At 43.6% G+C, this 25,742-nt stretch overlaps 1 protein-coding gene across 1 annotated transcript in view; it reads left to right on the forward strand.

Moving 5' to 3' along the window:
- ADAMTSL3 (ADAMTS like 3) overlaps window positions 1–25,742 on the forward strand; it is a 343,828-nt gene that overhangs the window by 217,134 nt on the left and 100,952 nt on the right. Inside the window, exons 15-16 of the mRNA XM_021680458.1 lie at window positions 8,926–9,212; window positions 19,943–20,072. Of these exons, the coding sequence (XP_021536133.1) occupies window positions 8,926–9,212; window positions 19,943–20,072 (417 nt within the window). The remainder of the gene's footprint in view (window positions 1–8,925; window positions 9,213–19,942; window positions 20,073–25,742) is intronic.

Raw genomic sequence — 25,742 nt, forward strand, 5'->3', positions numbered from 1 at the left:
ATCACTTTGCATGGTGACAGACGGTGACGACACACCTATGGTGGGGATCATTTCGTAATGTCTAAAACTGCCGGCTTGCCCTGGCATGCACCTGAGACTGATAGACTGTCATACGTCAGCTGTGCTGCGCTTTCAAAAAGGACCGTTTTAACCATTTTTAAGGGTACGGTTTCGTGGCATTAAGTGCACTGACCTCGTTGTGCAGTCGGCACCGCCCCCTCCGCGCTGCTTCATCTTCCCCAGCAGAGACTCTGTCCCCATGAAGCACTAGCTCCCCAGTGCCCCCGCCCCTCCCCCCAGCCCCCTGCCCCCCTCTTCTGCTTTCCACCTCTAGGAATTTGGGTCACCAGCATTTTTAGCAAGTACCCCAGGTGACTTGGGAAGGTGCATCCAAGTTTGGGAACCACTGGATTGGGCCGTCTGTAGGGTCCCTTTCACAGTCTGAAAATCCTGTTCATTGTATTGAATTGGAAGGGGCAATATCATGTGAGCTACAGTGGGTTCAGGCCCTGTATTCATTCCAAACCTGCTCTTTCTGTCAGCCCACCTCCCTTTGCTGATGGTTTCCTCCTCCCCTTAATCCCCGAGCAAAGCCAGTACGCCCTTTCCTCCTGGAAGACACCACCCCTTTCTCTCCAGCATGGGAGACTGAGCCCCCTGCACCTGTTCCCGGCCCTTGAGGCTGCCTCCTCCCTGCTTCTTCCCTCCCCGTCTCCCTCTGTGGTCTCTATGCAATTTTCCTTTATAATTCACGCTGCTGGCGGATGCTGGCCTGTTCCTGGCTGCCTAGTGTGAAGTTTATAGTTTCCTCCCCCACCACTTCTGACTCTATTCATTCCCTCGATTTCCAAACAAAACCGCAACATACCTCAGCTTCCAGTTCATCCTTCTATAACCGCTGTCTTTTGTGGTTTGGGGATGCTTGCTTGTTGACAATGACGGACAAGGGGGAACGTAGCTATATTTCAGATCCCTCAAGGAAAGGCTGCCAAACCTGCCTGGAGAAGATAAATATTTCTGCCTCTGCGGTTTACCATGGCCTGAGCCCTGAATTTACACAGGGAGTGGATGTTCAAAAGCTTTTTTTTTTTTTTAATTAGGAAAATAAAAATTATAGCTTATAAAGCTACGCCAAGAGAACTGCAATGTTGACCTTTCAAAGCTTCCAGCTGTGGAATGTGTTGACGGTTGATATGGTGCATCGTTGTTTTAAAAGATCTTCCCTGGAGACGTCCTCGATTCTTTGGGGTGCGAGATCTTTCTGCAGCTGTGTTGCCCGTTTCCGATTTTTCGTATGTGAAAACCAAGGAAACAGGACAGGGTTAGAGCACTTTGGATGTTTTCTTCCCTGCTATTTTAGCTTCTCCATTTTTGGAAGCTGTATTTGCTAAAACCAAATCATGTCTTCTTCTAGACATCTGTTTTTCTCACGATGGTCCTAACAGCTAATATTGAGGATTTCATTTGTGCCGGGGTCTATGTGGATTGACTCATTTAATTCCAACAATTTGGTTCCAACACCCCATGAGGAGGTGTTACCATTAACCTCACTTTAGAGGTGAGGACACCAAGGCACAGAAAGACTAGGGCATTGTCCAGCATTTCAGAGCTGTTAAGTGGTGGACAGTGATTCTCTGGCATGTGATTCTAGAAGGAGCTCCAGTTTAATGTTAAGTGACTTGAATTCAAGCTTTGCCCATCCTTAGGTTGGTCTAATAAGGTAGACAGAGAATTTAGTGGTTATATTACCGTACTGTGAGGTTTAGGGGTCAGGGATAGCTTCTTGGGAGAGATGGTGCATGAACTAAGGTCCTGAGATGTACATGGGTGTCAGGCGAGCAACATGTCAAGTATTTGGGATTGCATGCCAGCCAACTGGTCCACGGGGCCATGCCTGGCCGCTGGCATACTGAGTGCGGAGAGGGGCCTGGAGGCTAGAGCTCGAGGCAGCAAGGATGTAGCTGGAAACAAAAGCACGTCTTGGAGGTCTTCATAGTTCACTAAGGAGCTTGGACTTCATGTGGAGGCAGTGGGAGGGTTTTAACAAGTGATGTCATCATGATTACATTTTAGAAAGATCTTTCTGGCTCTCTGCAACTTGTTGCTGATCATTCACTATGATAAAAAAAAAAAACTGCAGCCAATCTCAAATTGCACATCTCTCTCTAGATAGGACATATCTGCTGGGGTGGAATTTCTGGGACAGAAGATAAGCACATCAAAGGCATTGAATTTCTATGGTCAAATTTCATTCCAGAAAGTCAGTATGTGTTTGCCTGTCCATGGCAGTCCTGGAGCCCACCCTCTTTCCCACACATTCATCAAAATGGGGAAATGACCTTTTTTTTAAAAAAAAAAAATGCTGTTTTCTAATACAGTTGACTCTTGAGCAACATGGGTTTGAACTGCGGTGGGTCCACTTACACGTGGATTTTTGCAGTGTGGCACCATAAATGTATTCTCTCTTCCTTATGATTTTCTTAGTAACATTTCTTCTCTCCAGCTTACTTTATTGTAAGAACACAGTATGTCATAGGTATAACATACAAAACAGGTGTAAAGACTGTGTATGTTATGGGTAAGGCAACAGTAGGCTGTTGGTTATGAGTTTGGGGAGTCAGAAGTTATACGTGGATTTCTGACCGTGGGCAGGGAGTGAGGAGGGGGTCGGTGCCCCAAAACCCCGAGCGGTTCAAGGGTCAACTGTAAGTATACTATACTTTTCATGTTTTCATGGTGTACATGTAACTTTGATCCATGGGGAATGTGATATGTGGTGTCTCTCCCCAATAATTGACGAATTGCCCAGCACTATCCAACAATAATTTGTCCTGCCCACTCTGATTTCACAGGGCCTTCACTGTTCAAACGGGGTACCCCATTGCCAGTCCCACAGTATTGGAGTTACTGTAACTTTTTAGTCCTTTTTTCTCTCAGGCTGTGCATGGGCAGTGTAATTGTTAATTCCTTTTAAACATGCTCCTGACTGTCCTCACCTAACCTCCCATAACAACTTGAGAGTTGTCTTGTCTGTTTCCAGCCTCCCCAAAATTGGATCAGAACCGCATTCATTTGCTAAAATAATTAAGGGGGCGGGGAAACAAACATTTTACAACTTGGAGTCTTTCCATTCGGAGGCATGTGCTTTTCTCGCCGGTTATTCCAGTCTCTGCGGTTAGAACCCCCTTCCGTATTTTGTGGTTTTAATCAAGTGGCCTGCACTTTCTTACAGAGTTTTTATTCACCAACTCAATTTTCTTACGTGTTTTAAGCTTCAGTTCTTTTTTCATCTGTAAAGTTGGGAAAAAACAGTACTTGTTCAAAAGGTTGTGAAAATTATATTCAAATAATACATGTACTGTTCTTAGCATGGCAAGTGTTGGCTGAATTCTGGGAAACATGGTAATTTTAGGACAGATAGATAGGTAGGGACTATTTTATTGAACTCTGATTTTTTTTTCTAAAAATCTTCAATTAACTTTACTGTTTCCCATAGTTATCAACTCATCATCAAAGAATAACTTCATCTCTTCTTTCCAAAAATTTATACCAGTCTTTTACCTTTTCTTACCCTATTTTGTTATTCCTTATACTTCAGATTTCATTTATTTATAATATATTAAAGATATATTAAAGATATATACGAGAGAGAGAGAGAGACTGTGAGCACAAGCAGGGGGAAGGGGAGAGAGAGAGAGAGAGAGAAGCAGACTCCCCGATGAGCTGAGAGCCCAATGTGGGGCTTGATCCCAGGACCCCGGGACCATGACCTGAGCTGAAGGCAGACAGTTAACTGACTGAGCCACTCAGGTGTCCCTAAGCATCCCATTTCTATTGATGTCTCCATCTTTAAAATGAGTGTGTTGACATAGCTTGCTTTATTACCAACCTATTTCAAAGTTCCTGATTTTTTTTAAAAAAGTTTTAGCCAGGTTAGAAAATTCAAACCTTTTAAATTGCTTTGGCTGCTGTGAAAATTCACTGCAAACCGAGTGGTTTAATACATATTTGCCAGCTCAGTTCAGGAGGTGAGGAGCCCAACAGATGGTGCCGGTTCCCCTGCACTGGGTCCCGCCAAGCCAAAATCAAGAGCCTGAGCGCCTCTCTGGGGTCCCTGGGAGAGGATGTGCTTCCAGGCTCATTCGGGTAGTTGGCAGAATTCAGTTCCATGCAGTCATGGAATTGAAACCTCCACTTCCTTGCTGGCTCCGGGAGTTGTTCGCAACTTCCAGAGGCTGCCTGCATTCCTTGGCTCCTGGCCCCTTCCATTTCTGAGCCAGCAATGGCGGGTTGAGTGCCCTTCACGCTCTGAATCTCTCTTGCTCTTTTCCTGCATCTCTCAGACTCCAGCCAGAGAGGCTTCTCTGTTTTTAAGGCCTCGTGTGATTAGATTATCCTGCTAGGACAGTCTCCTTATCTTGAGGTCCATAACCTTAACCACATCTGCAAAATTTCTTTTGTCATGCAATACACCATATTCATAAATTCTGGGGACTAGGGTGTGAGCGTCTTTGGGGTGGCCATTATTCTGCCTAAAATTCTAGGTTTTTAGGTTAATCATTCTTTATCACTTTTTTCCTGGAAGACGGTGTGCCTTTCCAAGCTGTGTTTTAGGCAGTTTTTAATCTCTTTTTACATATTTTATTTCTGAACACCTTTTCTGTTTCTCATGGGTTGGAACCTCTACTTGAAGAATCCAGGCAACTTTAGTATCAGATTCTTTAGATTCTCTCTCATTTTGTCTCTAAAAACTGCCATTTTAAAAAGTCCATTTTGGGGGCATCTGGGTGGCTCAGTCGGTTAAGTGTCTGACTCTTGATTTTGGCTCCGGTCATGATCTCAGGGTCGTGAGATCGAGTCCCAAGTCCGGCTCCACACTCAGTGCAGAGTCTGCTTGAGATTCTCTCCCTCTCCTTCTGCCCCTTTCCACGCTCATGCTCTCCCTCTCTCAAATAAATAAATAAATCTTTAAAAAAATAAAAACTAAAAAATTAAAAAGTCCGTTTTGGAGAGGTGTGATTTGCATACAGCAAACTGGGTCTATTTAAAGGATGAGCTTTAAAAGGTGGAAACAGCCCTACGGCCACAGCCTTGGGCATGATACTGAACACTTCCATCACCCCAGACAGTCCTCTGGGCAGCCTGTCCTTCCCCTCCACCCCTCCGATTGCTCCAGAAGCTTCTCCCTCTCTCTCTCTCTCTCTCAGCACTGTCAAGTCCTGCCTGTGTCATCAATCTGATCATCAGCCTTGATTCTTCTGTGTTTTCCAGGTTCTGAATTCCTGATGAGACTTGGAACCATGTCCTTAAGCTTCACAGTTTATTTCTTCAGCTCCATAGTTTCCCATCTTATTCTGTCGTTTTATCATCTTGTGTCTAAACTCTCATGGTAGGGAAGTGCTATTCTAAGTTCTGCTGCCGAGCACAGATGTAGGGAACGTGCTCTGTTTCTCTGGTTGTGTTTTGTGCAGACGTGGTGCTTCAGATGTTTTCATGCGGCTCTGTTCCTTTTTTTATCCTTAAACATTTTTTTCTGTGACGGAAAAACAAAAGAAGACTCAGAACTGCATGAACACTGTAATATCTTTTGTTTAAACAATAATAGGAACCCCTGGGTGGCTCAGTCAGTTAAGCATCTGACTTCGGCTCAGGTCATGTTCTCAGGGTCCTGGGATGAGCCCCGGGTCAGGCTCCCTGCTCACCGGGGAGCCTGCTTCTCCCTCTTCTGCTGCCCCTTACCCTGCTTGTGTTCTCTCTCTATCAAGTAAATAAATCAAATCTTTAAGAATAAATAAATAAATAAACAATAATAAATTAAAAATTTTTTTAAATCCACAGAAGAAAATCATGCTAGTTTATGCCTAAAGTTTGAGTTACCATAGCTTTTTTTTTCCCCCTCTGAAATCACTCATGGCTAATCTGGACAGCTCTCAGATCTGATTTTTAAGAGGACCCTTAAAAGGACCTCTGAAAACCAACTTGAAACATCCCGGTTGCCTTAGGAAAGCACTGAACGCAACCACCTTTTGCCCTGTTGGGAAACGAGATGAGCCCTCTCTCCGGCCCCGTATTCTGTCAGGGTTCTGGATCCCAGGAGACCCAGGAGTCCAGCCTGAATGAAAAAAACCTACTTCTCATTAAAGCAAAATCCCAAATTTTAAGTTTTTATTTCTAAGGAGAAAGGAGAGGAGAAAAGTAGTGACCATAAAACTACAGTACACACAAGGTTAGAAAATTCAAACCTTTTCAAGCTACAAATAAGAAGTGGAAGCCCCCCCCTTTACACTCTAGACCCTGACACGTGGAATCAATTCCAGAAAAGAGGAATCATACAGGAAATCAACATATATAGATGTATGTGCTATAGATATATAATTATATGATATATACACTACATATGCATATGTATACCTGTGTGTATTTAGACAAAAGATCATAGTATGTGAACTACCCCATACTTACTTCATTTAACTGTCTCTAAGAGGAGCTATTCCTGCTCAATTAATATAGACCTACACCCTTAAAAAAATACTTTATTTTAGAGAGAGAGAGAGAGTGGAGAGAGAGAGAGCACAAGCAGGCTTGTAGGGACAGAGGGAGAGGGAGAGAGAGAATCTCAAGCAGACTCCCTGTTGAGTGTGGAGCCCAATGCGGGGCTCGATCTCACGACCCTGAGATCATGACCTGCGCTGACACCAAGAGTCGGACGCTCAACCGACTAAGCCATCCAGGTGCTCCATAGCCACCTCCTTCTTTTAATTGACCTCATATTATTACATTGTATGGATTCCTTGTCTTAAATTTTTTAAAAAGATTTATTTATTTATTTTAGGGGAAGGGCAGAGGGAGAGGGAGAATCTTAAGCAGGCTCCACACCCAGCACAGAGCCCAACTCGGGGCTTGATCCCACAACCCTGAGATCATGACCTGAGCTGAAATCAAGAGTTGGATGCTTTCTAGTTCTACTGGGGAAAACATCAAGGGAAGAAAAGAGCATTGTGCAAATATTATTTCAGTAACTCCTCCATCCTGGGAAGTCGGGCAAGCCCCCTCCTGGCCTAGGAGGGCTAGGAGAGGGAGAGAAGGAATTTTCTGCTAACAGTTTTCACCACAATAAACAAAATTTGGGGGGTTTACTGGTAGTTCTTTCCTGGGCTCATGCATAGCAATGGTGTTTCATTCTGCTGAGTGGAATGTACTGTTTTGGACAACTGTGATGATGTCTTGTCCATGGAGAGAAGGTTGGAGGACTCGGAGAGACCCTTATTACCCTATCTTTCTGAGATTTTGAACATTAAGCCTTGGAACTACATCTTAATCATTTTCTGAAGTGACTTAGTACATTACCCTGTGCATAGGGGTCTGTGTCCATGTAAGCGTAGGAAATGATGCACACCATATTCCCTCATAGCATTCCTGGTATGTGTTCATATATCATAGTCTTCGGGAGAGTTTTGCAGTAAATTAACCCATTTAACGGGACTGCACCCACAGTTCCCCAGACTTATTCTGTTACTGAGCTCTTCCTTGTCTAGTGCTTGGGAGTGTCTCATTATGTAAGTGTTGCTTCAGGATATCTTAAATACCTGTGTCCCTCCTGAATCTATGCTTTTAAATTCAGGGCAGGAATCAGCAAACATCTTCTGCAAAGGCCCGGACATTAAATATTTTAGGCTTTGCTGGCCAAACAGTCTCTGTTGCAGATACCCAGCCCTGCCATGTAACACAAAAGCAAGCAGAATTTGTGCCATTCACAAAAATGTTATCCTTCCTTCCCACCCCACGCCATCCATTTAAAACCATCAAAATCATTCTTAGCTAGTAGGCTGTAGAGAAATAGATGGGCTGGAATTGACCTGTAGGCTGTAGGTGGACAACCTCTGATTCAGTGGATAATAATTCAGGATCAGAAATAAATACTTTATTCAGCTAGATTGTGGAATACCTAAGGTATTTTCAAGAAGATGTTCCGTGTATTTATGTAAATGGAAAAGAATACATAAGCTTCATCTACTCTGCCAAAAACATTTGTGGTCCTGTAGCTTAGCTCCTAAATATTGAGGGTTGACTAAAACCCTGCCAGTTAAGGGATAAGCCTGATAAAGATGAGATGAATAAATATTGGTGAAAAATCTCCATATTATAAAAGAAATCAGATTAGAAATTTTCACTGTGGAATTTCTTTATTACCAAATTTTAAAAAGTCTAATTATATATGTTTTTAAAGATTTATTTATTTGAGAGAGAGAGAGAAAGACAGTGTGCCAGGAGGGGCAGAGGGAGAGAGAGAGAGAGAGAAGTAGACTAAGCTAAGTCTGCAGCCAGATGCGGGACTCGATCTCACAACCCTGAGATCATGACCTGAGCCGAAATCAAGAATCAGACACTTAACCAGCTGAGCCACCAGGGCACCCCCTAGTTTTAATGATATTATGCAAAGGTCATAGCACAGAACTTGAGTTATAAAATGGATGCAAACGTTCAGTATATCTCGAGGGAAAATTCTGTCGTTAATAAGATTTGAGGGGTGCCTGGGTGGCTCAGTCGGTTAAGCGGCTGCCTTCGGCTCAGGTCATGATCCCAAGGTCCTGGGATCGAGCCCCGCATCGGGCTCCCCGCTCAGCAGGAAGCCTGCTTCTCCCTCTCCCACTCCCCCTACTTGTGTTCCCTCTCTCCGGTCTCTCTCTCTGTCAGATAAATAAATAAAATCTTAAAAAAAAAAAAAACTGTTTAAAAAAAAATAAGATTTGAAAATTTGTTGATGACATAATTGAGCATCAGTAAAAATATGGCATTTCCAATGTTCTGAATTCCCTCTGAATAGATATGTTACTTTTTCGCTTCAGAGAATGCTTGTCGCTCCTCTGTGGCCCAAATGTAACAGTTGCGTGTCCTCCTCCCCACCCCCATCCCGGTTTTCCATAGGTTCATTCCGGAGCCCTGGTCAGCCTGCAGCACCACGTGCGGGCCGGGCGTCCAGGTCCGAGAGGTGAAGTGTCGCGTGCTCCTCACGTTCACGCAGACGGAGACCGAGCTGCCTGAGGAAGAGTGTGAAGGCCCCGAGCTGCCCACCGAGCGGCCTTGCCTCCTCAAGCCATGCGGCGAGGGCCCTGCCTCCCGAGAACTGGACGTCTCTCTCCAGGAGGACAGCAGGATGACTTACCACTGGGAGTACGCTGGGTTCACCCCTTGCACGGCCACATGCTTGGGAGGTACTTGATTCTCGCTCGGGGGACAGTCTCATCTTGTGCTGCTAATGGTTTGAGAAATCACTAAATCATTCAAGCCAAATACACAAGTTAGAAAAGTCTAAAGGAGGTGACATCATTTGGATAACTGAAAACCTTGCCATTTCTTTCTTTATTTTCCATTATGATTATTTTCTAGGAAGATAAAGGATAGTGGGATAATATCGTGGCCAAAAAAATTAGTACATTCCTTTGGCCTAAGCATCCGAATAAATGAGATGGGGAAAGAGGCCACTGAGTAATATGGAATAAATAGGAAAACGCAGAACGGGTAAATCGAGGCAGTCTTGCCCATAAATCAGTGTTACAAAGTGAGATTATCTGATGGCACTCTGTCAAGACTCATCCTCAGATTATAGTCTGGCTCATACCCGCACGTTGGGCCAGAACATACTGATGACTACGGTTTACGTGTATACATGTGGAGTCACGTGCATAGACAGTGGACCAGTTAGGATTAGGAAGTGCTAATATGGTCAGGGGGCCTCAGTAGGGTAGAAGTTGGCCCCAGGATCATTATTAAGCATTCCAGAATCCAAAATGGAGTGGATGAGTAGAGAGCTGGAGTCCAGATAGTCATTCTCCGGGGCTCTCTTCTTTGGAAGGAAATAGAAATAATTGGAAAGCTAGATCTTCTACTGATGTGAAGGGGGCTCATCCGATCAGGAATCCAGGACTCCTCACACCCTGCCCATGGACTCCAGTGGTTGTAGCAAAACTTGGTGACTAAATGTGTGCTGACTTCAGTCCCAGCCAATGGTGGAAAGAATACAAGGAGCTGCTGCCTTAGAAGGCAGTTGGGTCAAGTGCAGGCTCCACTCCTCCTGGTGGTCCTGAGCCCAGTGCTTGGACCTCCCTATCAGGTCTTGGAGCTCAAGGTCCCGTCACTGTGCCTGAGCCCCTCACCCTTTGTCCCCCAGGCTCTTAAGTAAATTCCCAGTCCTTCCCATCTGGTCTCCAAGACCCGATGGTATTTGTCTTTCTCCTGTCCTAATTCAACCTCGAGACTCACCTGTCCTGACACAGGCACGGGGTCTCTGACATTGCCGGCCTGCAGTTGACCCAGGTGGAGTGACATATGCTTTACCCCAGGCTTCAGCAAAGCAACTGCTGCCTTTCATATGGACTTACGCACCTAGAATTTGAGCAAAGAACCCTTACCTACTCCCGCATTCTCTCTGCTCTCTTACTTGCTTCGCCCTGGTTTGTAGAAGCCTACCCAGCTAGCCAGGAATTTAGATTTTCTTATTCCCCAGGACGCTGATTCGCTGCCAGGGCGCATAATCTCAGCCACACCTGTGCTGGGGCCTGGAACTTCACTCCTGTGCCGTCTGAGTTCAGGACCCTGGACACTGCCCTTGCTTGGAAACCTGCACTTTTTTTTTTTTTAATTAAAATTCAATTAATGGACGGGGTAGCCGGGAGGGTGATGGGTATTAAGGAGGGCATGTGTTGTGTTGAGCACTGGGTGTTATACACAACTAACGAATCGTTGAACACTACATCAAGAACTAATGATGTACTATATGGTGGCTAGCTGAACATAATAAAATAATAAATAAAATTCAATTAATTAGCATATATTGTATTATTAGTTTCAGAGGTGGAGTTCAGGGATTCATCAGTTACATATAACACCCAGTGCTCATTCCATCATGGGCCCTCCTTAATGCCCATCCCCCAGTTACCCCATCCCTCCCACTCCCCTCCCCCCTCCCCCCTCCAGCAACCCTCAGTTTGTTTCCTAGAGTTAAGTGTCTCTTATGGTTTGTCTCCCTCTCTGATTTCATCTTGTTTTATTTTTCCCTCCCTTCCCCTTTTGACATGCCCTTGGCAATAAGAGAAACTGGTACTTTCTTGATGATTCTGGGGAATCCCTCTAGAGCTAGTTGCTGTGATGAAAAATGGTCCCCTATTCAACTGCGATTACAGATGTCTGGAACTTTCTTTTACATTACTGCGAAATGTCAGCTGTCTGTACCACTTCTGAGCTACCACATTCCTGCAGTTTCACAGAAGCCTGGAGCTTTGTCTTTTATTATGAGAGCAGAAAAAATCCTACTATTGCTCGTACATCCTCAAATCTGTTAATCTCAAGCTTTTTTTTTTTTTTTTTAAGATTTTTTATTTATTTTAGAGAGAGTGAGAGAGAGATCATGGGAGAGGGGCACAGGGTGAGAATCTCAAGCAGACTCTGAACTGAGCACAGAGCCCAATGCAGACCTTGACCTCACATCCCTGAGATCACGACCTGAGCCAAAATCAAGAGTCAGACACTTAACCAACTGAGCCACCCAGGCTCAAGCTTTTGAATGTTGACTTTAGTAGAATTGCTCTTTTGTCTAGTGCTCTGTCATCCTTGATTTTAGTTCTTTCCCTGATTGGAAAATGCCCCCTCGATTTGGGAAAGCATGCCATGTTGGGTCCTTAGAACTAACAGAGCAGTTGGATTTGCCCAAGGAAAGATGACCAGGTTAATTCTGATTCAGTTGGCAGAGACTAATAGACCTCATCTTTGAAGCTTGATGTCAAAATATTAGAATCTGCTATTGTATTGTGTACCAAGGTGGCCCTAGAGTCTGCCTCCAGGATGGCTGAACCCATGGGAATGACTTTCTTTTTCTTTTTTTTTTTTGGTAATAGCTTTATTGAAATGTAATTCACATACCATACAATTTATGTATTTGAACTATACAATTTGGTGGATTTTAGTATATTCACAAAGTTGTACAGCCATCATCACAATCACTGTTAGAACACTTACCCCCCAAAGAATCCTGTACCCTTAAGCAGTCATTCCCCGTTTTTCCTCAAACCCCCATTTTCCCGACCAGTGGCAGCCCCTGGCAGCCCACTAATCTACTTTCTGTCTATTCTGCCATTTCATATAAATGCAATCACATAATAGGTGGTCCTTTGTCACTGTCTTCTTTCACTTAGTGTAATGTTTCTAGTTGAAGTTCATCCATGGTGTAGCATGAATCAGTACTTCATTCCTTTTTATGATGAATACTATTCCATTATATGGATATACCCCATTTTATTTATCCATTCATCAGTTGGAAATTTGGATTATTTGCATGTGTTAGGTGTTGTGAAGAGTACTGCTATGATCATTCAGGTACATATTTTTATATGGACATATTTTTTCATTTCTCTTGGGTATCTACCTCAGAGTAGTAGAATGAGTTTTTAAGCCATTTAAAACATACAAGTTTTGTGAAACTTGGCTAATTGAGTTTATTCTTATTGGCGTTGTGGCCCTTTGGTGTGCTGTGAGAAGGGTAACTGCCTTGAACATGTCAGAAGTGCAATTCACCACTCAGATGGTTGATGACAAGGTGCCGATTTATTTTCTGACATCCTCTCGTCAATCTGGAACCCATTTTACAAATTTTAACAGAGATCAACTTGGAAATCTTTCAATACCCAGTTAAACAGCAATTTAACATTGTGAAGGTGTATTATTATATTGTTTAATCCTAGAATAATATCATTTAAATGAACCTTGGATATCCATGAACCCAAATTTTACAGTTAGGGAAACTGAGGCTCAGAGGCCGTCACGCAGTCCAAAACAGAAAATAATTCTCATTCTTTAGAGAGGGTTGGTTGAAGTGCATACAATAAGCTCTCTAACTTGGCAAAAAGGAATGTTTTTAACTTTGTGGGTTCAAGCTTAAATTTTCCTTTTAAATCACTAAATTCTATAAAACTGAAGGCCTAATGCTTGAAACCAAAATCCTCTATAAAGGCAGGGAACTGCATGTCTGCTCTGTGCTAGACTCCATGGCTCTGAGTTCTGGGCTCAGTATCAGGATATAAAATGAGTAGGACACCACCCTTGACTTGGTGGACCACAGCTTTGGTTATTCACCTTTACTGTCTTGACGGTACTACTTACACACAGGGGTACTTGCCTCTCTGTGATCCATTTTAATGTGCTTTTGGAGGCTCAGCCTCTACGAGTCCACTTACGTGTAGTTACGAACGTCGGTTTTAACCCTCACCCTGGTCTGCTGTAACTGAATACCACAGGAAAATAGAACTTCCCCAGGCACCTAGTTATTTCCCCAACATTCCTGTTTCTGATAGAAAAATAATATATACAAATTACAGATTTCTGAAAAGATAAACCTTTGGTCGCGTCCTGATAATCTGTGTACTTGTATCTTCTAATTTATCTGCACGTCATACAGAAAATCAAAGTAAATCTATTCGTTGTAATGGCTGATACTTGAGAACCTTTCCTAGGTCTGCTTTCATACTGGAGTGGCAACGGAGAATTCTTTTTTAATTCCCGAAAGCATGAAGAATGCAGACATATTGAATTTCCAGCTTCCAGGGGGCACGTGTGTGCACGTGCATGTGCGTGCCTGTACACACAGACATCCTGGAAGATATCCTTACCTTTCCAGGACCCCCTGCCAAGGTTCTGTAATTTACTGCATCCTAAACATTCCTCACCAGTGTTTCTTTGTATTTTATGTTATTTGTTGCACTTATGACCTTTCATTTTTACTTTGGTATTTTCTAGTAGCACAAGCTAGTAGCAGATGCACGGATTTTGAAGCCTGACCGCACTTTGAACCCTAGCCTCTTCCGCTCTCTTCACTCTCTTCAGGCCCCTTATATAAGTTTGTAGGGGCTCATTTTTGTAAAATGAGAAGAGCCATCCCTACTTCATGAGGGTTAATGAAAGGATTGAATGTGCTTATTTAACAAGATGATGTAGGAGAAGTGCTTAAACGCAGTGCTTGGCACACGGTCTATAGTAAGTATTAGTGGGATGATTATTTTATCATAGAATAATAATAGGGCATTCTTCTTATAATGCTCCCATTTTTTCTCTTTTAAAAAATCTGATTTTCTGAGCCCCTTAAAACATCTATTCATTTTTAAGTCCATTCTTACGAATTCTCTAAGTAAAATAACCATCTATAATTAATGATGGTTTCATTTTTCCCTTTCACATATTTATTTATCTTATGTAAGTTTTATATCTCATTGCATCATCTAGAATCACAAAAACAATAATAAGGAATGTGGGCAATGCCAACCTTGCCTTTGTCCTGACAGTAGCAGGAATCTCTCTGTTGTTTCGTTCAAAAACAACATTCTACAAATTTGTTGCATGTTTCTTTGCAGTAGGCACTGGGCTGAGTGATAGTGACTCACACTTGGCGGGGGAAATGTGTCGATCCTATAATCACGCACATATATGTAAATCACAGCTGGTTATAGCAAAGGAGATACATGGTGCTCTCAAGGCATATAATAGGAGGAAATTGACCTAGTTAGGGAAGTAAGGGGAAGCTTCCCTAAAAATGATTACTCTTGAACTTAAATCTGAAAGTTGAGGAATTAATTCAGCAAAGGAGGGCCTGAGGGGGTGGTCACAGAGAGAATTCCCAGCAGAAGGAAGAGCAGGTACAAAGTGCTTGGGTAGCAGGTGCATGGTCCATCTCGCGAATGAAGAAGGCAGGTGCAGCTGGAATACTCAGGAAGATGGTGAGCTGATGCTAGAGAGGAAGGCAGGGGCCGACTAATGCCTTACAGGCAAAGCTGACTTGGTTCTTTATCCCAAGATCCGGGGGGAAGCCATTTAAAGAATCAAAGTGGGAATTACATGATCAAACTTTTATTTATTTCAAAAAGGTGAGCCGAGCTGTATTGTAAAAAAAAAAAAAAGGGTTTGGAAGGGATAAGAACAGATGTGAGGGAGGACGTCTTAAGAAGTCGTTGTCTCATTCAGGCGAAGGCTGGGCCTTCAGTGGTAAGGATGGCTAGAGATGGAGTACAGCAGATGACTCGGAGAAATGTGTAGAAGGTGAAAGTCTGTGGGTGGAGGGGGAGAGCGGGAGTGAGGTGGCCAGTCTGAGTCCTGGATTCTATCCTGAGATGATGAGTGTTCACTGGAGGTCCAGCTGGGCACAAGGAAATCACGAGTTCAGTTCTGGTTGTAATAACTTTGACATGCCTTTGGACTTCCAAATAGAGATGCTCTAAGTAGGCCATTGCACGTGTGAATCTGAGGCAAAGTGCAAAGATCGAGGCTGGAAATATACATTTATGAATCATCTGTGTATGGAGAGAATTGAAGCCGGGGCATGGATGGATGAGAGTCTCCAGGAAGAGAATGGGTGGCCACTGATGACTTGAAGAGTCCCTCCATTGGAGTGTTGGATATGGATGTCAGATTTGAAAGGATGGAGGAAGGAGTGATAGGTGACAACATGGAGATGAAAAGAATAGATATTTTTGTGGCAAAATTTGTCTGTGATAAAGAAGACAGAGAGAGGGAAGAGGCTAGAAGGTATTGTGGGTTGTGTGTGTGTGTTGTGTTATTCAATGACTGAGTGGCTTGGGTACATTTACAAGGAAGTGAGAAAGCTCCGGAATGAAATCAAAAGCTAAAGTAATCAACAGATTTCCTGGGAAGGTGGAAAGGAGTGAAAGCCAACACACAGTGGTAGAGATTGGTCTTCAGCTGTGGAAGAGGCAGCTCCTAATAGAAATAGGCCAGGAAAAGGCCAGTGTGTGTGAGTGATTTGGGGAGTGAATGCAGAGATGTTTGAGGTCACGGTGTAACACTCTCTTCTTATACAGCTGACTACAATATGCCAGTATTGGATTTAGTGACATGTGTGAATGATATTGCTGCATGTGGGCATCTTCCATTTCACATGGCGGACTCCAAGCATGCCTTCCTACAAAGGGGAAAGTGGGACCGAAACCGAGGTCCACCACGGGATCATGTTAGCATACTCCCCACGGAGATGTGTTCCCGACACGGAAGGTTAGCAATCGCTGTTTTGTTCTCTTCAGATCTCTCCGAGTCATGACAGGCCTCTGGCTGTAATTTCTTCTAACCACTCTTGATATAATTGGTCACTTCCTCTCAGGCTCCAGCAATGTTTATGATGCCCTTCATGCAGCCAAATGGTTTCAACAGTCCTTAATCTTTACCAGCTGTGTCCTCAACTGGTTGCTGAAAAGAACTCACCTATTTGCAGTGCTGTAACACTTGCATTTGAACCCCAAGAATGATGCTGTTCCTTGGCACTTCTCCTGCCCCAGAGCATATCATGCTTTCCCTCTTTTTCATGACCTGGGAGTTGAGAGTAGCATCCTCTCATTCACAGTGGCTTATCAGCTGAGAGAAAGGAAAATGGATTAATGTTCTTTTCAATATGCCCCTGGGCTTGTATCTGTAATATAGCATTGTACAAGGCAACACTGTATGAAGTAGATATGGTTGTTTTTTTCTTTTATAGATTTCATTATCAGGGTTATAGTAGTTTTGTAACATGAATTGGAGTTTTCCATACCTTTCAACAGTCTTAAATAGTTTATATCATGGGGCGCCTTCATGGCTCAGTCAGTTAAGCGTCTGACTCTTTTTTTTTTTTTTAAGATTTTATTTATTTATTTGAGAGAGAGAATCAGACAGAGAGCATGAGAGGGGGGAGGGTCAGAGGGAGAAGCAGACTCCCCGCTGAGCAGGGAGCCCGATGCGGGACTCGATCCCGGGACTCCAGGATCATGACCTGAGCCGAAGGCAGTCGCTCAACCGACTGAGCCACCCAGGCGCCCCAAGCGTCTGACTCTTGATTTAAGCTCAGGTCATGATCTCAGGGTCCTGGGACCAAGCCCTGTGTTGGGCTCTGCTCAGCGGGGAGCCTGCTTCTCTCTTCCCTTCTCCCTCAGCCCCTCCCCCCTCCACCCCCACTCATGCATGCTCTGTCTCTCAAATCAATAAATAACATATTTTAAGAAATAGTTTATATCATGGATATTATCTTTTTAAAAAGTTTGAAAGCACTGGTTCCTGCCCATTCTTGTTTTCCCCTTTTGGGGGCAGGATTTAGGGGAGAGCATCATGGCTGGATCTTTGACATCATTTTCAAGCCCCACCCCTCCTGCTTATTGTTGTATACAAGATCTTAATTTCCAAGTAATTTCCCTAATTTAGGTTTTCTTGGAAAAAAAAGCCATCCACTTCATGGCAGTATTGATATTATTATTACGAGTTGTTCATCTGGTCTTGGGTTGCTTTAAGCCTCTCTCTTCTCTTTTTTCTGGCCACAAATAATGTGGGATCCATTCACTCTTTCTGACCAAGCAGTTAAATAGGGAATGACTTATGGAAAATTCTAATGGTCGGACTTGGGGGTTTAATTGTTTATTATTTGTTTACAGTTGGACTCTGTTGTGGTCAGAGAATGTGACCTGCGTGATTTCTGGCTTTTGGAACTTATGCAGTTTACTTTATAGACTAATAGAGGATCAGTTTTTGTTAATGTTCCATTGGTGCTCCAAGAGCATATTAATGTCTCTTTCTAGGGCCCAAGGCTTTTCGGTTATTAAATCAACATACTTGTCTTATTCAATTTATTTTTTCATATTTATTTTACAACTTGATGTATTAAATACTGGACAGAGCACTTTAAAGGCTCTGGCTAGATGTTCTTCATTGCTCCAGGTATTTCTTACTGAGTGTGTGTGTGTGTGTGTGTGTGTGTGTGTGTGTGTATGAGATGTTATTTGGCATGTTGAATTACTCAGGACTCGCATGCAAGAAACCCAACTCACGCCAACCTTAAACCAACAAAAGGAAATGTGTTAAATGGCTTTGCTTCCCTTTTTTGAGTCCTTGCACCCTCCTCTAATCATTAATTCATTTCTTGATGAAGGCTTTGAATATTATTTCTGCCCCCCAAAAGACCCTCTTATTATGACATTGTAGAAGTCAAATGTGGATTGAGGGATGTTGCCTCATGCTACCAAAGGAATTGATTAGAAAAATTATACTGAAATTTTAATGCATCATTTATTTTATAGCTCCTAAATGCATCACAGTTATCACCCAAATTTTGCTAAGTATAAGATGAAGTGAACTTATATTTTTTACTTCTACTTTTGAGGATAAAGGTTTTGTCAAGCCTCTTGAAGTGAAAAGTGTTAAATTGTTCTCGTAGGTTGAGTATGTGGGGTGGAAGATATTGTTGTGGCCATCTTTACAAAATACATTTTACCCCAATAAGTATCCTAAGCCATCTATTAATTTTTTACATTCCTTTGAGTATGCTTACTTTAAGACAGAGAAATTTCTCACGAGTGTTCTAGCACTTCATACGAATGGTAAAATGAGATCACTTTAGACCTTTAAGACCCACCCACTGTGTCTCCAGAAAACATTCCAAAATAGTCTCTGTGTATATTTTCTACAGAATTTTGATTACAAATTAAAATATATGTGAAAGGTAACTGGATTTTGATGAAAAAGAAATGCAGCCATGCTAGAAAATGAGCATCTGCGCCCCTATGAAGTCCGTAAGGAAGCCTGACATTTGCAAATGGGAACTGGTAATTCAACTGTAGCTGTGTCCCCTTGGTATCTCAAATAAGCCAGTATTTATTTAAAAAAAAAAAAAGTTCATGGGAGATCCATGGAGATTGAAGACTGCATCCCACCATGTCCACGAACATAAGAATTCAACTGAAGAAAGCAGGAGAAAATTTAGTGGAAAGAACTGAACATCACCAATGTATATTTTATATAACCTTTTGGCCTATTCTGCATTCTGTAAAATATCATAAAACGGATGAATTGAAACATGGCATTTGGAAAAAGAACCACAGTCTTCTAACATAATGGAACACACATTCTTGCATGAAACTGAATACATTTGCATATTTCAAATAGCAGAGTCAAGTTGCTGTTACAATTTTTATGTGATTTTTTTCATCCAGAGTTTGATTTATATTTTGTTCAGTTCTGATTTTCCAATAATTCTTTTTGTCTCAATAGACGAAGAATAGTGGTTGAGACGTGGGCTTTGGGGCCAGACAAAGGAAAGATTAGCCCATGGAAGTGTTCCTATTTGCCCAAGAAGCAGTCCCTGCTTTGGGAAGCTGGTTGACTGTATTGCATTTTGGGATCCCTGCAGGACAAAGACAGAGCTCTGGCTTAGGAGATAGGAAACCTAATTTTTAGTTTTGAATCTACCCCTTTTCTTGCTGTCTTAATTTCTCTCTAAACCTCAGTGTCCTCATTATTCAATTAATAAAATGGAGATGATGGTACCATTCTTCAGACCTCACAAGGTTATGGTGGGCCCAAATGGTACAGTTGAAAGCACTTTATACATGCCAGAGCCCTCTCCCAATGGGAGGTATTGCTGTTGTTTTTGCTAGCAATGGAAATATTACTAATTACAGTAATAGTGAACAGCAACTCACACCATAATGAAAATTTTAATGAGGGTTCCACGTCAAAGTTAACACATGTGCGGTGACATAGAAAAAAATGTTATTCTTTAGCAGCTGATAGGAAAATTCCTCTTGGGAAACTATGGTATATGTTTGGGAGGAACACTTTGATGGTTCAGCTGAGGGGACTTTGAGTGCATTTGGAATGTAGGTACGCCTGAGAGTAGATGGGGAGTCGGGTGCTTTTTCGTGTTTCAATGTGAGTGTATTTGGGTGGGGAGGGCAGTGGGGAGAATATTAAAAACGGGAAGACTTTGAAAAATGCAAAGCGGTTTGCTCCCATGTGCACCCTGAAATCAGCCTGTAGCCAAGCAGTAGAGTCAAAGGGCAGTGGCTTAAGAAGTCCCAAGACCCTATTCTTTCCCCCATAGTAAGTTATTCTAAGTCATTTGCATTTTTTTCCTCTCTCCAACCTCCAGGCCATCAAGAAGCCATAGCAGTGTGCTTGCACACCCAGACCCAGCAGACAGTCAGTGATACCTTGTGTGATATGGTCCACCGTCCTCCGGCAATGAGCCAGGCTTGCAACACGGAGCCCTGCCCACCCAGGTACGTGCCGTCCCGTGCTCCCAGGACGCTGTGTCGAATGGTAGCACCCTCTCCTGCAGAGAGGCCCACATGTGCATAAAGGCTTGTGCCTCTACCCAAGGTAAACCACCTGGCTTAGGTCGGCGTTCTCTCTTCTCCATTCACATTATGCTCCAGCCAGATTCCTGCTGGGTGCACAGAAACTGCGTGTTGAGAAGGAATCCCCTTTACCCTGGCTCTTGTGAGTGAACATCAGCTGGTCTGTGCTTGCAAAACCATGGGGTCTGCAGTTCTGTTCTCTTTCTCCTATCTCCTCAAGGGCCCTTCTTTGCCTCAGGCCACATCAGAGAGCACAGGATCTGAGGTAGAGTTAGCACGAGTACGCAGTTGGTGCTCAGTCCATACTTGTTGAATGATTGAGCGGATCTCCTACTTGTGACCTACACACCGTGCATTATCACCCTTCCCACTGACTTGCCTTAGGTCTCAAACTGGGTTGCAGTGTTACAGGCCCGCATGAATAGATGAAGCCGACTTATTTTTGGTCTTCTTGGTCTGAAAGGTTGACCCTAAAAGTTAATCAGCTTCCTTGCTTAAGTCCTTTTAAGATCCTGGGGAATTTTTTTTTTTTTTTAAGGATTTTATTTATTTGACAGAGAGAGACACAGCGAGAGAGGGAACACAAGCAGGGGGAGTGGGAGAGGGAGAAGCAGGCTCCCCGCCGAGCCGGGAGCCCGATGCAGGGCTCGATCCCAGGACCCTGGGATCATGACCCGAGCCGAAGGCAGACGATTAACGACTGAGCCGCCCAGGTGCCCCTAGGACAGGTGTATTTTATGTTTATTCAGGAAATAAGTTTGGTTCTGGAACTCTCTCGACCCTTCTGATTTTGATTCCGTGAAATGTGTTGGCCGTGATGTAAAAAGTCCTGCCCTTGTGGTCTGAGGGAGGTGGGGTGGGTATGGAATAAGCTCATCCACCCTCGGAATCCACCCTCCCCATCCTGCAGATGGGCCCTTTTCTTCCGAGTCTGCTTCTCCAACCGGCACAGCCTCTGGTGGAGACCGGCTCCAATGTGCGCTTCACCTTGGTGAGGGCATTCCCTCCAGTGAGGCAGGCACAGTGTTTTATATCCGTGACCATATTGCTGACTTCAGTTATAGGCTCAGGAAATCCCAGGGACTTCTTGACTTGCATTGGAGCCACCTTGCTGGGCTCCGCTGAGAAGCAGGTAGGACCTAGGCCCAGGAACAGCACAGGGAAATCTGCTTCCCTCCCTGCCCCACCCCACACACATGCTCACTGCATTCCAGAATGATCCAAGATTACAGAAGAGACATACAGGAGGGGTTTTTACGGAGGTCTGATCTAACCTCGGCTTAGGCTGCCCTCTTTGTCAAGTGTGTCCAGAACTTTCCAAAAGCATCGATCATACGGGTGTAATGCTGAGTGTACAGCTACTTGGTGTGTCCCTTTTATCTTTGGAGAAATGGCACTTCTGTTAAGTGTACAAGCAAGCCCTCGTAATCCAAATACTTACCTGGGTTTCTCAGTTGTTTCTTTTTTTTTTTTTTAAAGATTTTATTTATTTATTTGAGACAGAGAGAATGAGAGACAGAGAGCATGAGAGGGAGGAGGGTCAGAGGGAGAAGCAGACTCCCCGCCAAGCAGGGAGCCCGATGCGGGACTCGATCCTGGGACTCCAGGATCATGACCTGAGCCGAAGGCAGTCGCTTAACCAACTAAGCCACCCAGGCGCCCCTCTCAGTTGTTTCTTATTCTAACACTAGAACCACTGACTCAGATAGTTTTGGAAAAGCCAGGGTTTCTGTTTTTCTTCCCTGACACACCCCGCCCTTGAGGCTTTGTAGATGGGAGCAGATGGCTCCCTGTCTGAGCCGGGGTGAGGGACAAGGGGAAACACAGCGAGGGGAAACATAGTTTACTCTCCCAACATGTTTTCCCATGAAGTTGGAATCATGCACCACCTCCCCTTTCTCAACACCAGCTGGCACTCTCTTTCTGGAAAGAGGACTATAAACGAAATGGTTTGGAATTTATACAAACTCTAAATGGTGACTACAGTTTGGCTAAGCATGTAGTTCTGTAGCCATAAACAAGGAGGAGTGAAAAGAAGAAACTGTCACCCCTAAATTGGGAGTGTGCTGTATTTCTAGTTTCAAATCTTATTCCCTATCAACAGAAAGCTAGTCTTCACCCAGTTGTGTCTTTTCTTTCTAGCCCAAGTCATTGACAAATGAGGACATGGGCACAAGTGGCCAATTAAACGGAAAATGGACACAGGTGCCAACAGAAAGTGAGCTCCAAGTGAGAGGAATTTGCCCAGCAGGGGACTGAGGGGGCCGAGGGCAGGGGAGAAACTCGGCTTTGCTTTTGCAAAAACAAGCCTGTTCTGATCTAGCTCTGAAAGTGAAGAGAGCCATAGTGGGTCATCATATAATTTTTTCAGAAAAAAAAAAAGAGAGAGAGAGAAAATACAAAACAATCCATTCTTTCTTCACTCCAAGAATGAGCATACCCAGTCGCCATTACCACCTACTTTATGTTCAGTGTAAGGTAAATAACTCGATTTCATCATTTTTAGTTTAAATTTTTAAGGCATTCTTTTTTTTTAAGATTATATTTATTTATTTGAGAGAGAGAATGAGAGAGAGAGCATGAGAGGGGTGAGGGCCAGAGGGAGAAGCAGACTCTCTGCCGAGCAGGGAGCCTGATGCGGAACTCCATCCTGGGAGTCGCTTAACCAACTGAGCCACCCAGGCACCCTTTAATTTTTTAAGATGAAGTCCAAATCATACATTTCTCCACTATTTATTCTATTCATAATAGAATCTGTGTCCCTTCTTCGAGTGGCTTTGCATTGTGGCTTTTTCTGGTTTCATTTCTCTTCTGATGACATGGACGCGATTCGTGATGCTTTGTTTCTCAACCTCTTAACAATGTGCCCCAGCCATTCCTAACTGCCGCTACCTTAATGCAGAGGTATTTTGCATGAACTGTTTCGACAGTTGCTAAATAAACGCCCACCCCCTGTGTTTCCTTGCTCTGATCCATATGCACAGGTATGACCTTCAGAGAGCTTTCTAAATTGCGGTGACTATGTGAAGCTCCCACATAAAGCCTTCCAGTAACTTTCCTGACCTGTGGATCACAATCCATGTTCTTTACTTTAGCATGTGTGTGAGTTTCCTGGGCCTGCTGTTACAAAGTACCATAGACCAGGTGGCTTAAACAATAGCAGTTTATTGTCTCTGTTCTGGAGGCTGGAAGTCTGAGGTCAAGGGGCGGGGAGGGGTTGGCTCCTTCTGAGACTGGGAGCGAGAACCTGGTCCAGGTCTCTTTCCCAGCTGTTGGTAGGCTTCCCATGGCTTGTGGATGCTGTTCTCACCATGTTTGCATGTTGTCTTCCTTCTGTTCGTCCCTTTGTCCAAATGTTCCCTTTTTGTAAGGATACCACTTATATTGGATTGGGGCCCTTTCTAATGACCTCATCTAAATTGATCATCTGCAAAGACTCTGTTTCCAAATAAGATCACATTTACAGGTACTAGAAGTCAGGGCTTCAACAACTTCTGTGGGGAAATAGTTCAGACTGTAACAGCCTATAAAGTCCTTTGTGACTCTGCTTTTAGGTTCCTGAACCACATCTCCTGTCACTATGACCCTCGGCACAGGCACATGCACACACACGTGCATGCACCTGCATGCACGCACATGCCGTGAGGAATGTGCCCTGCAGCCACGGTAAATTTTCACTGTGACCCACTCTCATGTTCATTCATGCCTTTGGGACTTTGCACATACCATGCCTGCTGTCTGGAGCCCTTTTCCACTATAAAACAAGTTAAATCTCTCCCGAGATCACTTCTTAAGGAGCGATCACTTCTTACTGGTATAATGAAGTCCAAAAGAATGTGAAATAGGACCCTATGCTGAGACCCTTGATAGAGGGGAACTCTTCGTAGTTGAGAGAGGACTGGGAGTGGGTCGGGGCATGGGGTGGTGCCCCAGCTCTGACCCCTCCAGGAATTTCAGGCAGGTGCCTTAGTCCTCTGGGTCTCTTCATCTGAGTAATGACGGAAAATGCTGGACTTTGTGGCCAGCAAGTTCCTAAGAACTCCGACCTTTTGCTGTTAAAGGGTGCTTTCAAGTTGCATTTTTTACTCACGTCTTCAGAACTATGCTCAGTCTTTCTGCGGGGATCCTCCTGTCTACTCATGAGTAGTTGCAAATGCTCAGGGTCATTTCAGTTCTGAGAACAACAGCCTTCCCTTGACCTGCCCAGGAGGCCATGGCAGGGTTGAGTTCAGTCTGCAGTGCTGCTCTTCCTTTGCTCACCAAACCGGAGCAAGATTTAGGAGCAAGTCTGGACCCTGTTTCTTAAGGCTGCTGAGGGAAGCATGCCGACCTGTCCCGGGTTCAGCAGCATCCCTGTCCCCTCATCTCTGGGCCTCAGCAAGAATGATTGCACATTATCGTCTCCAACACCATCCTGCCCACAGAGCTTCCTTCCAAGCTAGGAATAATAGAGCATGCACTATGTCTTGGCCACTTTGCAAAATTAAGAGTCTGTTTTTATGTGAAGGGAAATACTCTTCCTCGTTTCAAAATTGCAAATTTAATAAACTCTTCGAAGGTTGAGAGTTACATTGGAAAAAACCCAGCCGAGACAAAGGGTTGGTGCCAAAGTAAAGGTAAGTTTACAAAAATGTTTTAGGTTCTAGAAACCAGTGGTGTAGGAATAACAGGGACAGCATGTTGCATAATATTTTCCACACAAATATTTACTGACTCCAAGGGCAATAGCAGTAAAATATCACCCCAGGGTGAAACTTACCACTGAGATTGGGTTGGACAGTCCGTTGATCTTTATTTACCCAAAGGCAAATGCATTTGATGTATTAGCCTGGACTCTCCAAGGTGGGGTGTTGTATGTTTATCTGCTCTTATGGGGTTACTCCCCCCTGGTCTATGCTATAACTGCTGAGTGTCTGCTATTTATGGAGTTTGCTTTTTCCAGGAGAGAGCCAGCAGCTTGTAGAAACATGCAGGGTTACATAATGGCCCCACTCGTCTGAGGAGAGCTTTCTTCTCCGACAGTAGTCAGCACTGCTAGGGAGGGAGGTCAGAAAGCAAGAGGCAAGAGTGATGTGTTTCTCTACCTACTTGTTACCCAGTTCTTGAATTTTAAAAAATTCTGTAGTCTTTTGTCTGTTAAGAAACAGTTCCCCATTTCTTGGATAACAGTGGTTTCATTTCCAGTCCCTTGTGCCTCTGATGGATTCTTCTAGCTGTATACTTTCTTGAAAGATGATTATCCAGAAGTCACTCCAAATAAGTTATATATTTAAGCTGAATTGATAGTGAAACAGCATCCTTTTAATTATTTATCCATATAGCTCGATTATCATCAAAATATGATGTATATTTCTACTGTTGGTGATTTCCCTCACCTCAAAAGCTACTGAAAACTTAGATATAATCAGTTACAATCTAACTAATTAGCAGGCTTCCAGTTAAGCTGGTGTTTTAATTTTACATTCTGTTCCAAATACAGATCAGTGATAGATGCAGTATGAGAGCAAGGGAATTAAAACAGCTTACCCAAGGCACTATCATGAAAAGAACTATCTGGGCCAGGAAAGGAAAGGAAGTGTGAAGTGGTGAGTG

Source organism: Neomonachus schauinslandi, chromosome 9 (genome assembly GCF_002201575.2).
Source record: "Neomonachus schauinslandi chromosome 9, ASM220157v2, whole genome shotgun sequence".
Lineage (NCBI taxonomy): Eukaryota > Metazoa > Chordata > Mammalia > Carnivora > Phocidae > Neomonachus > Neomonachus schauinslandi.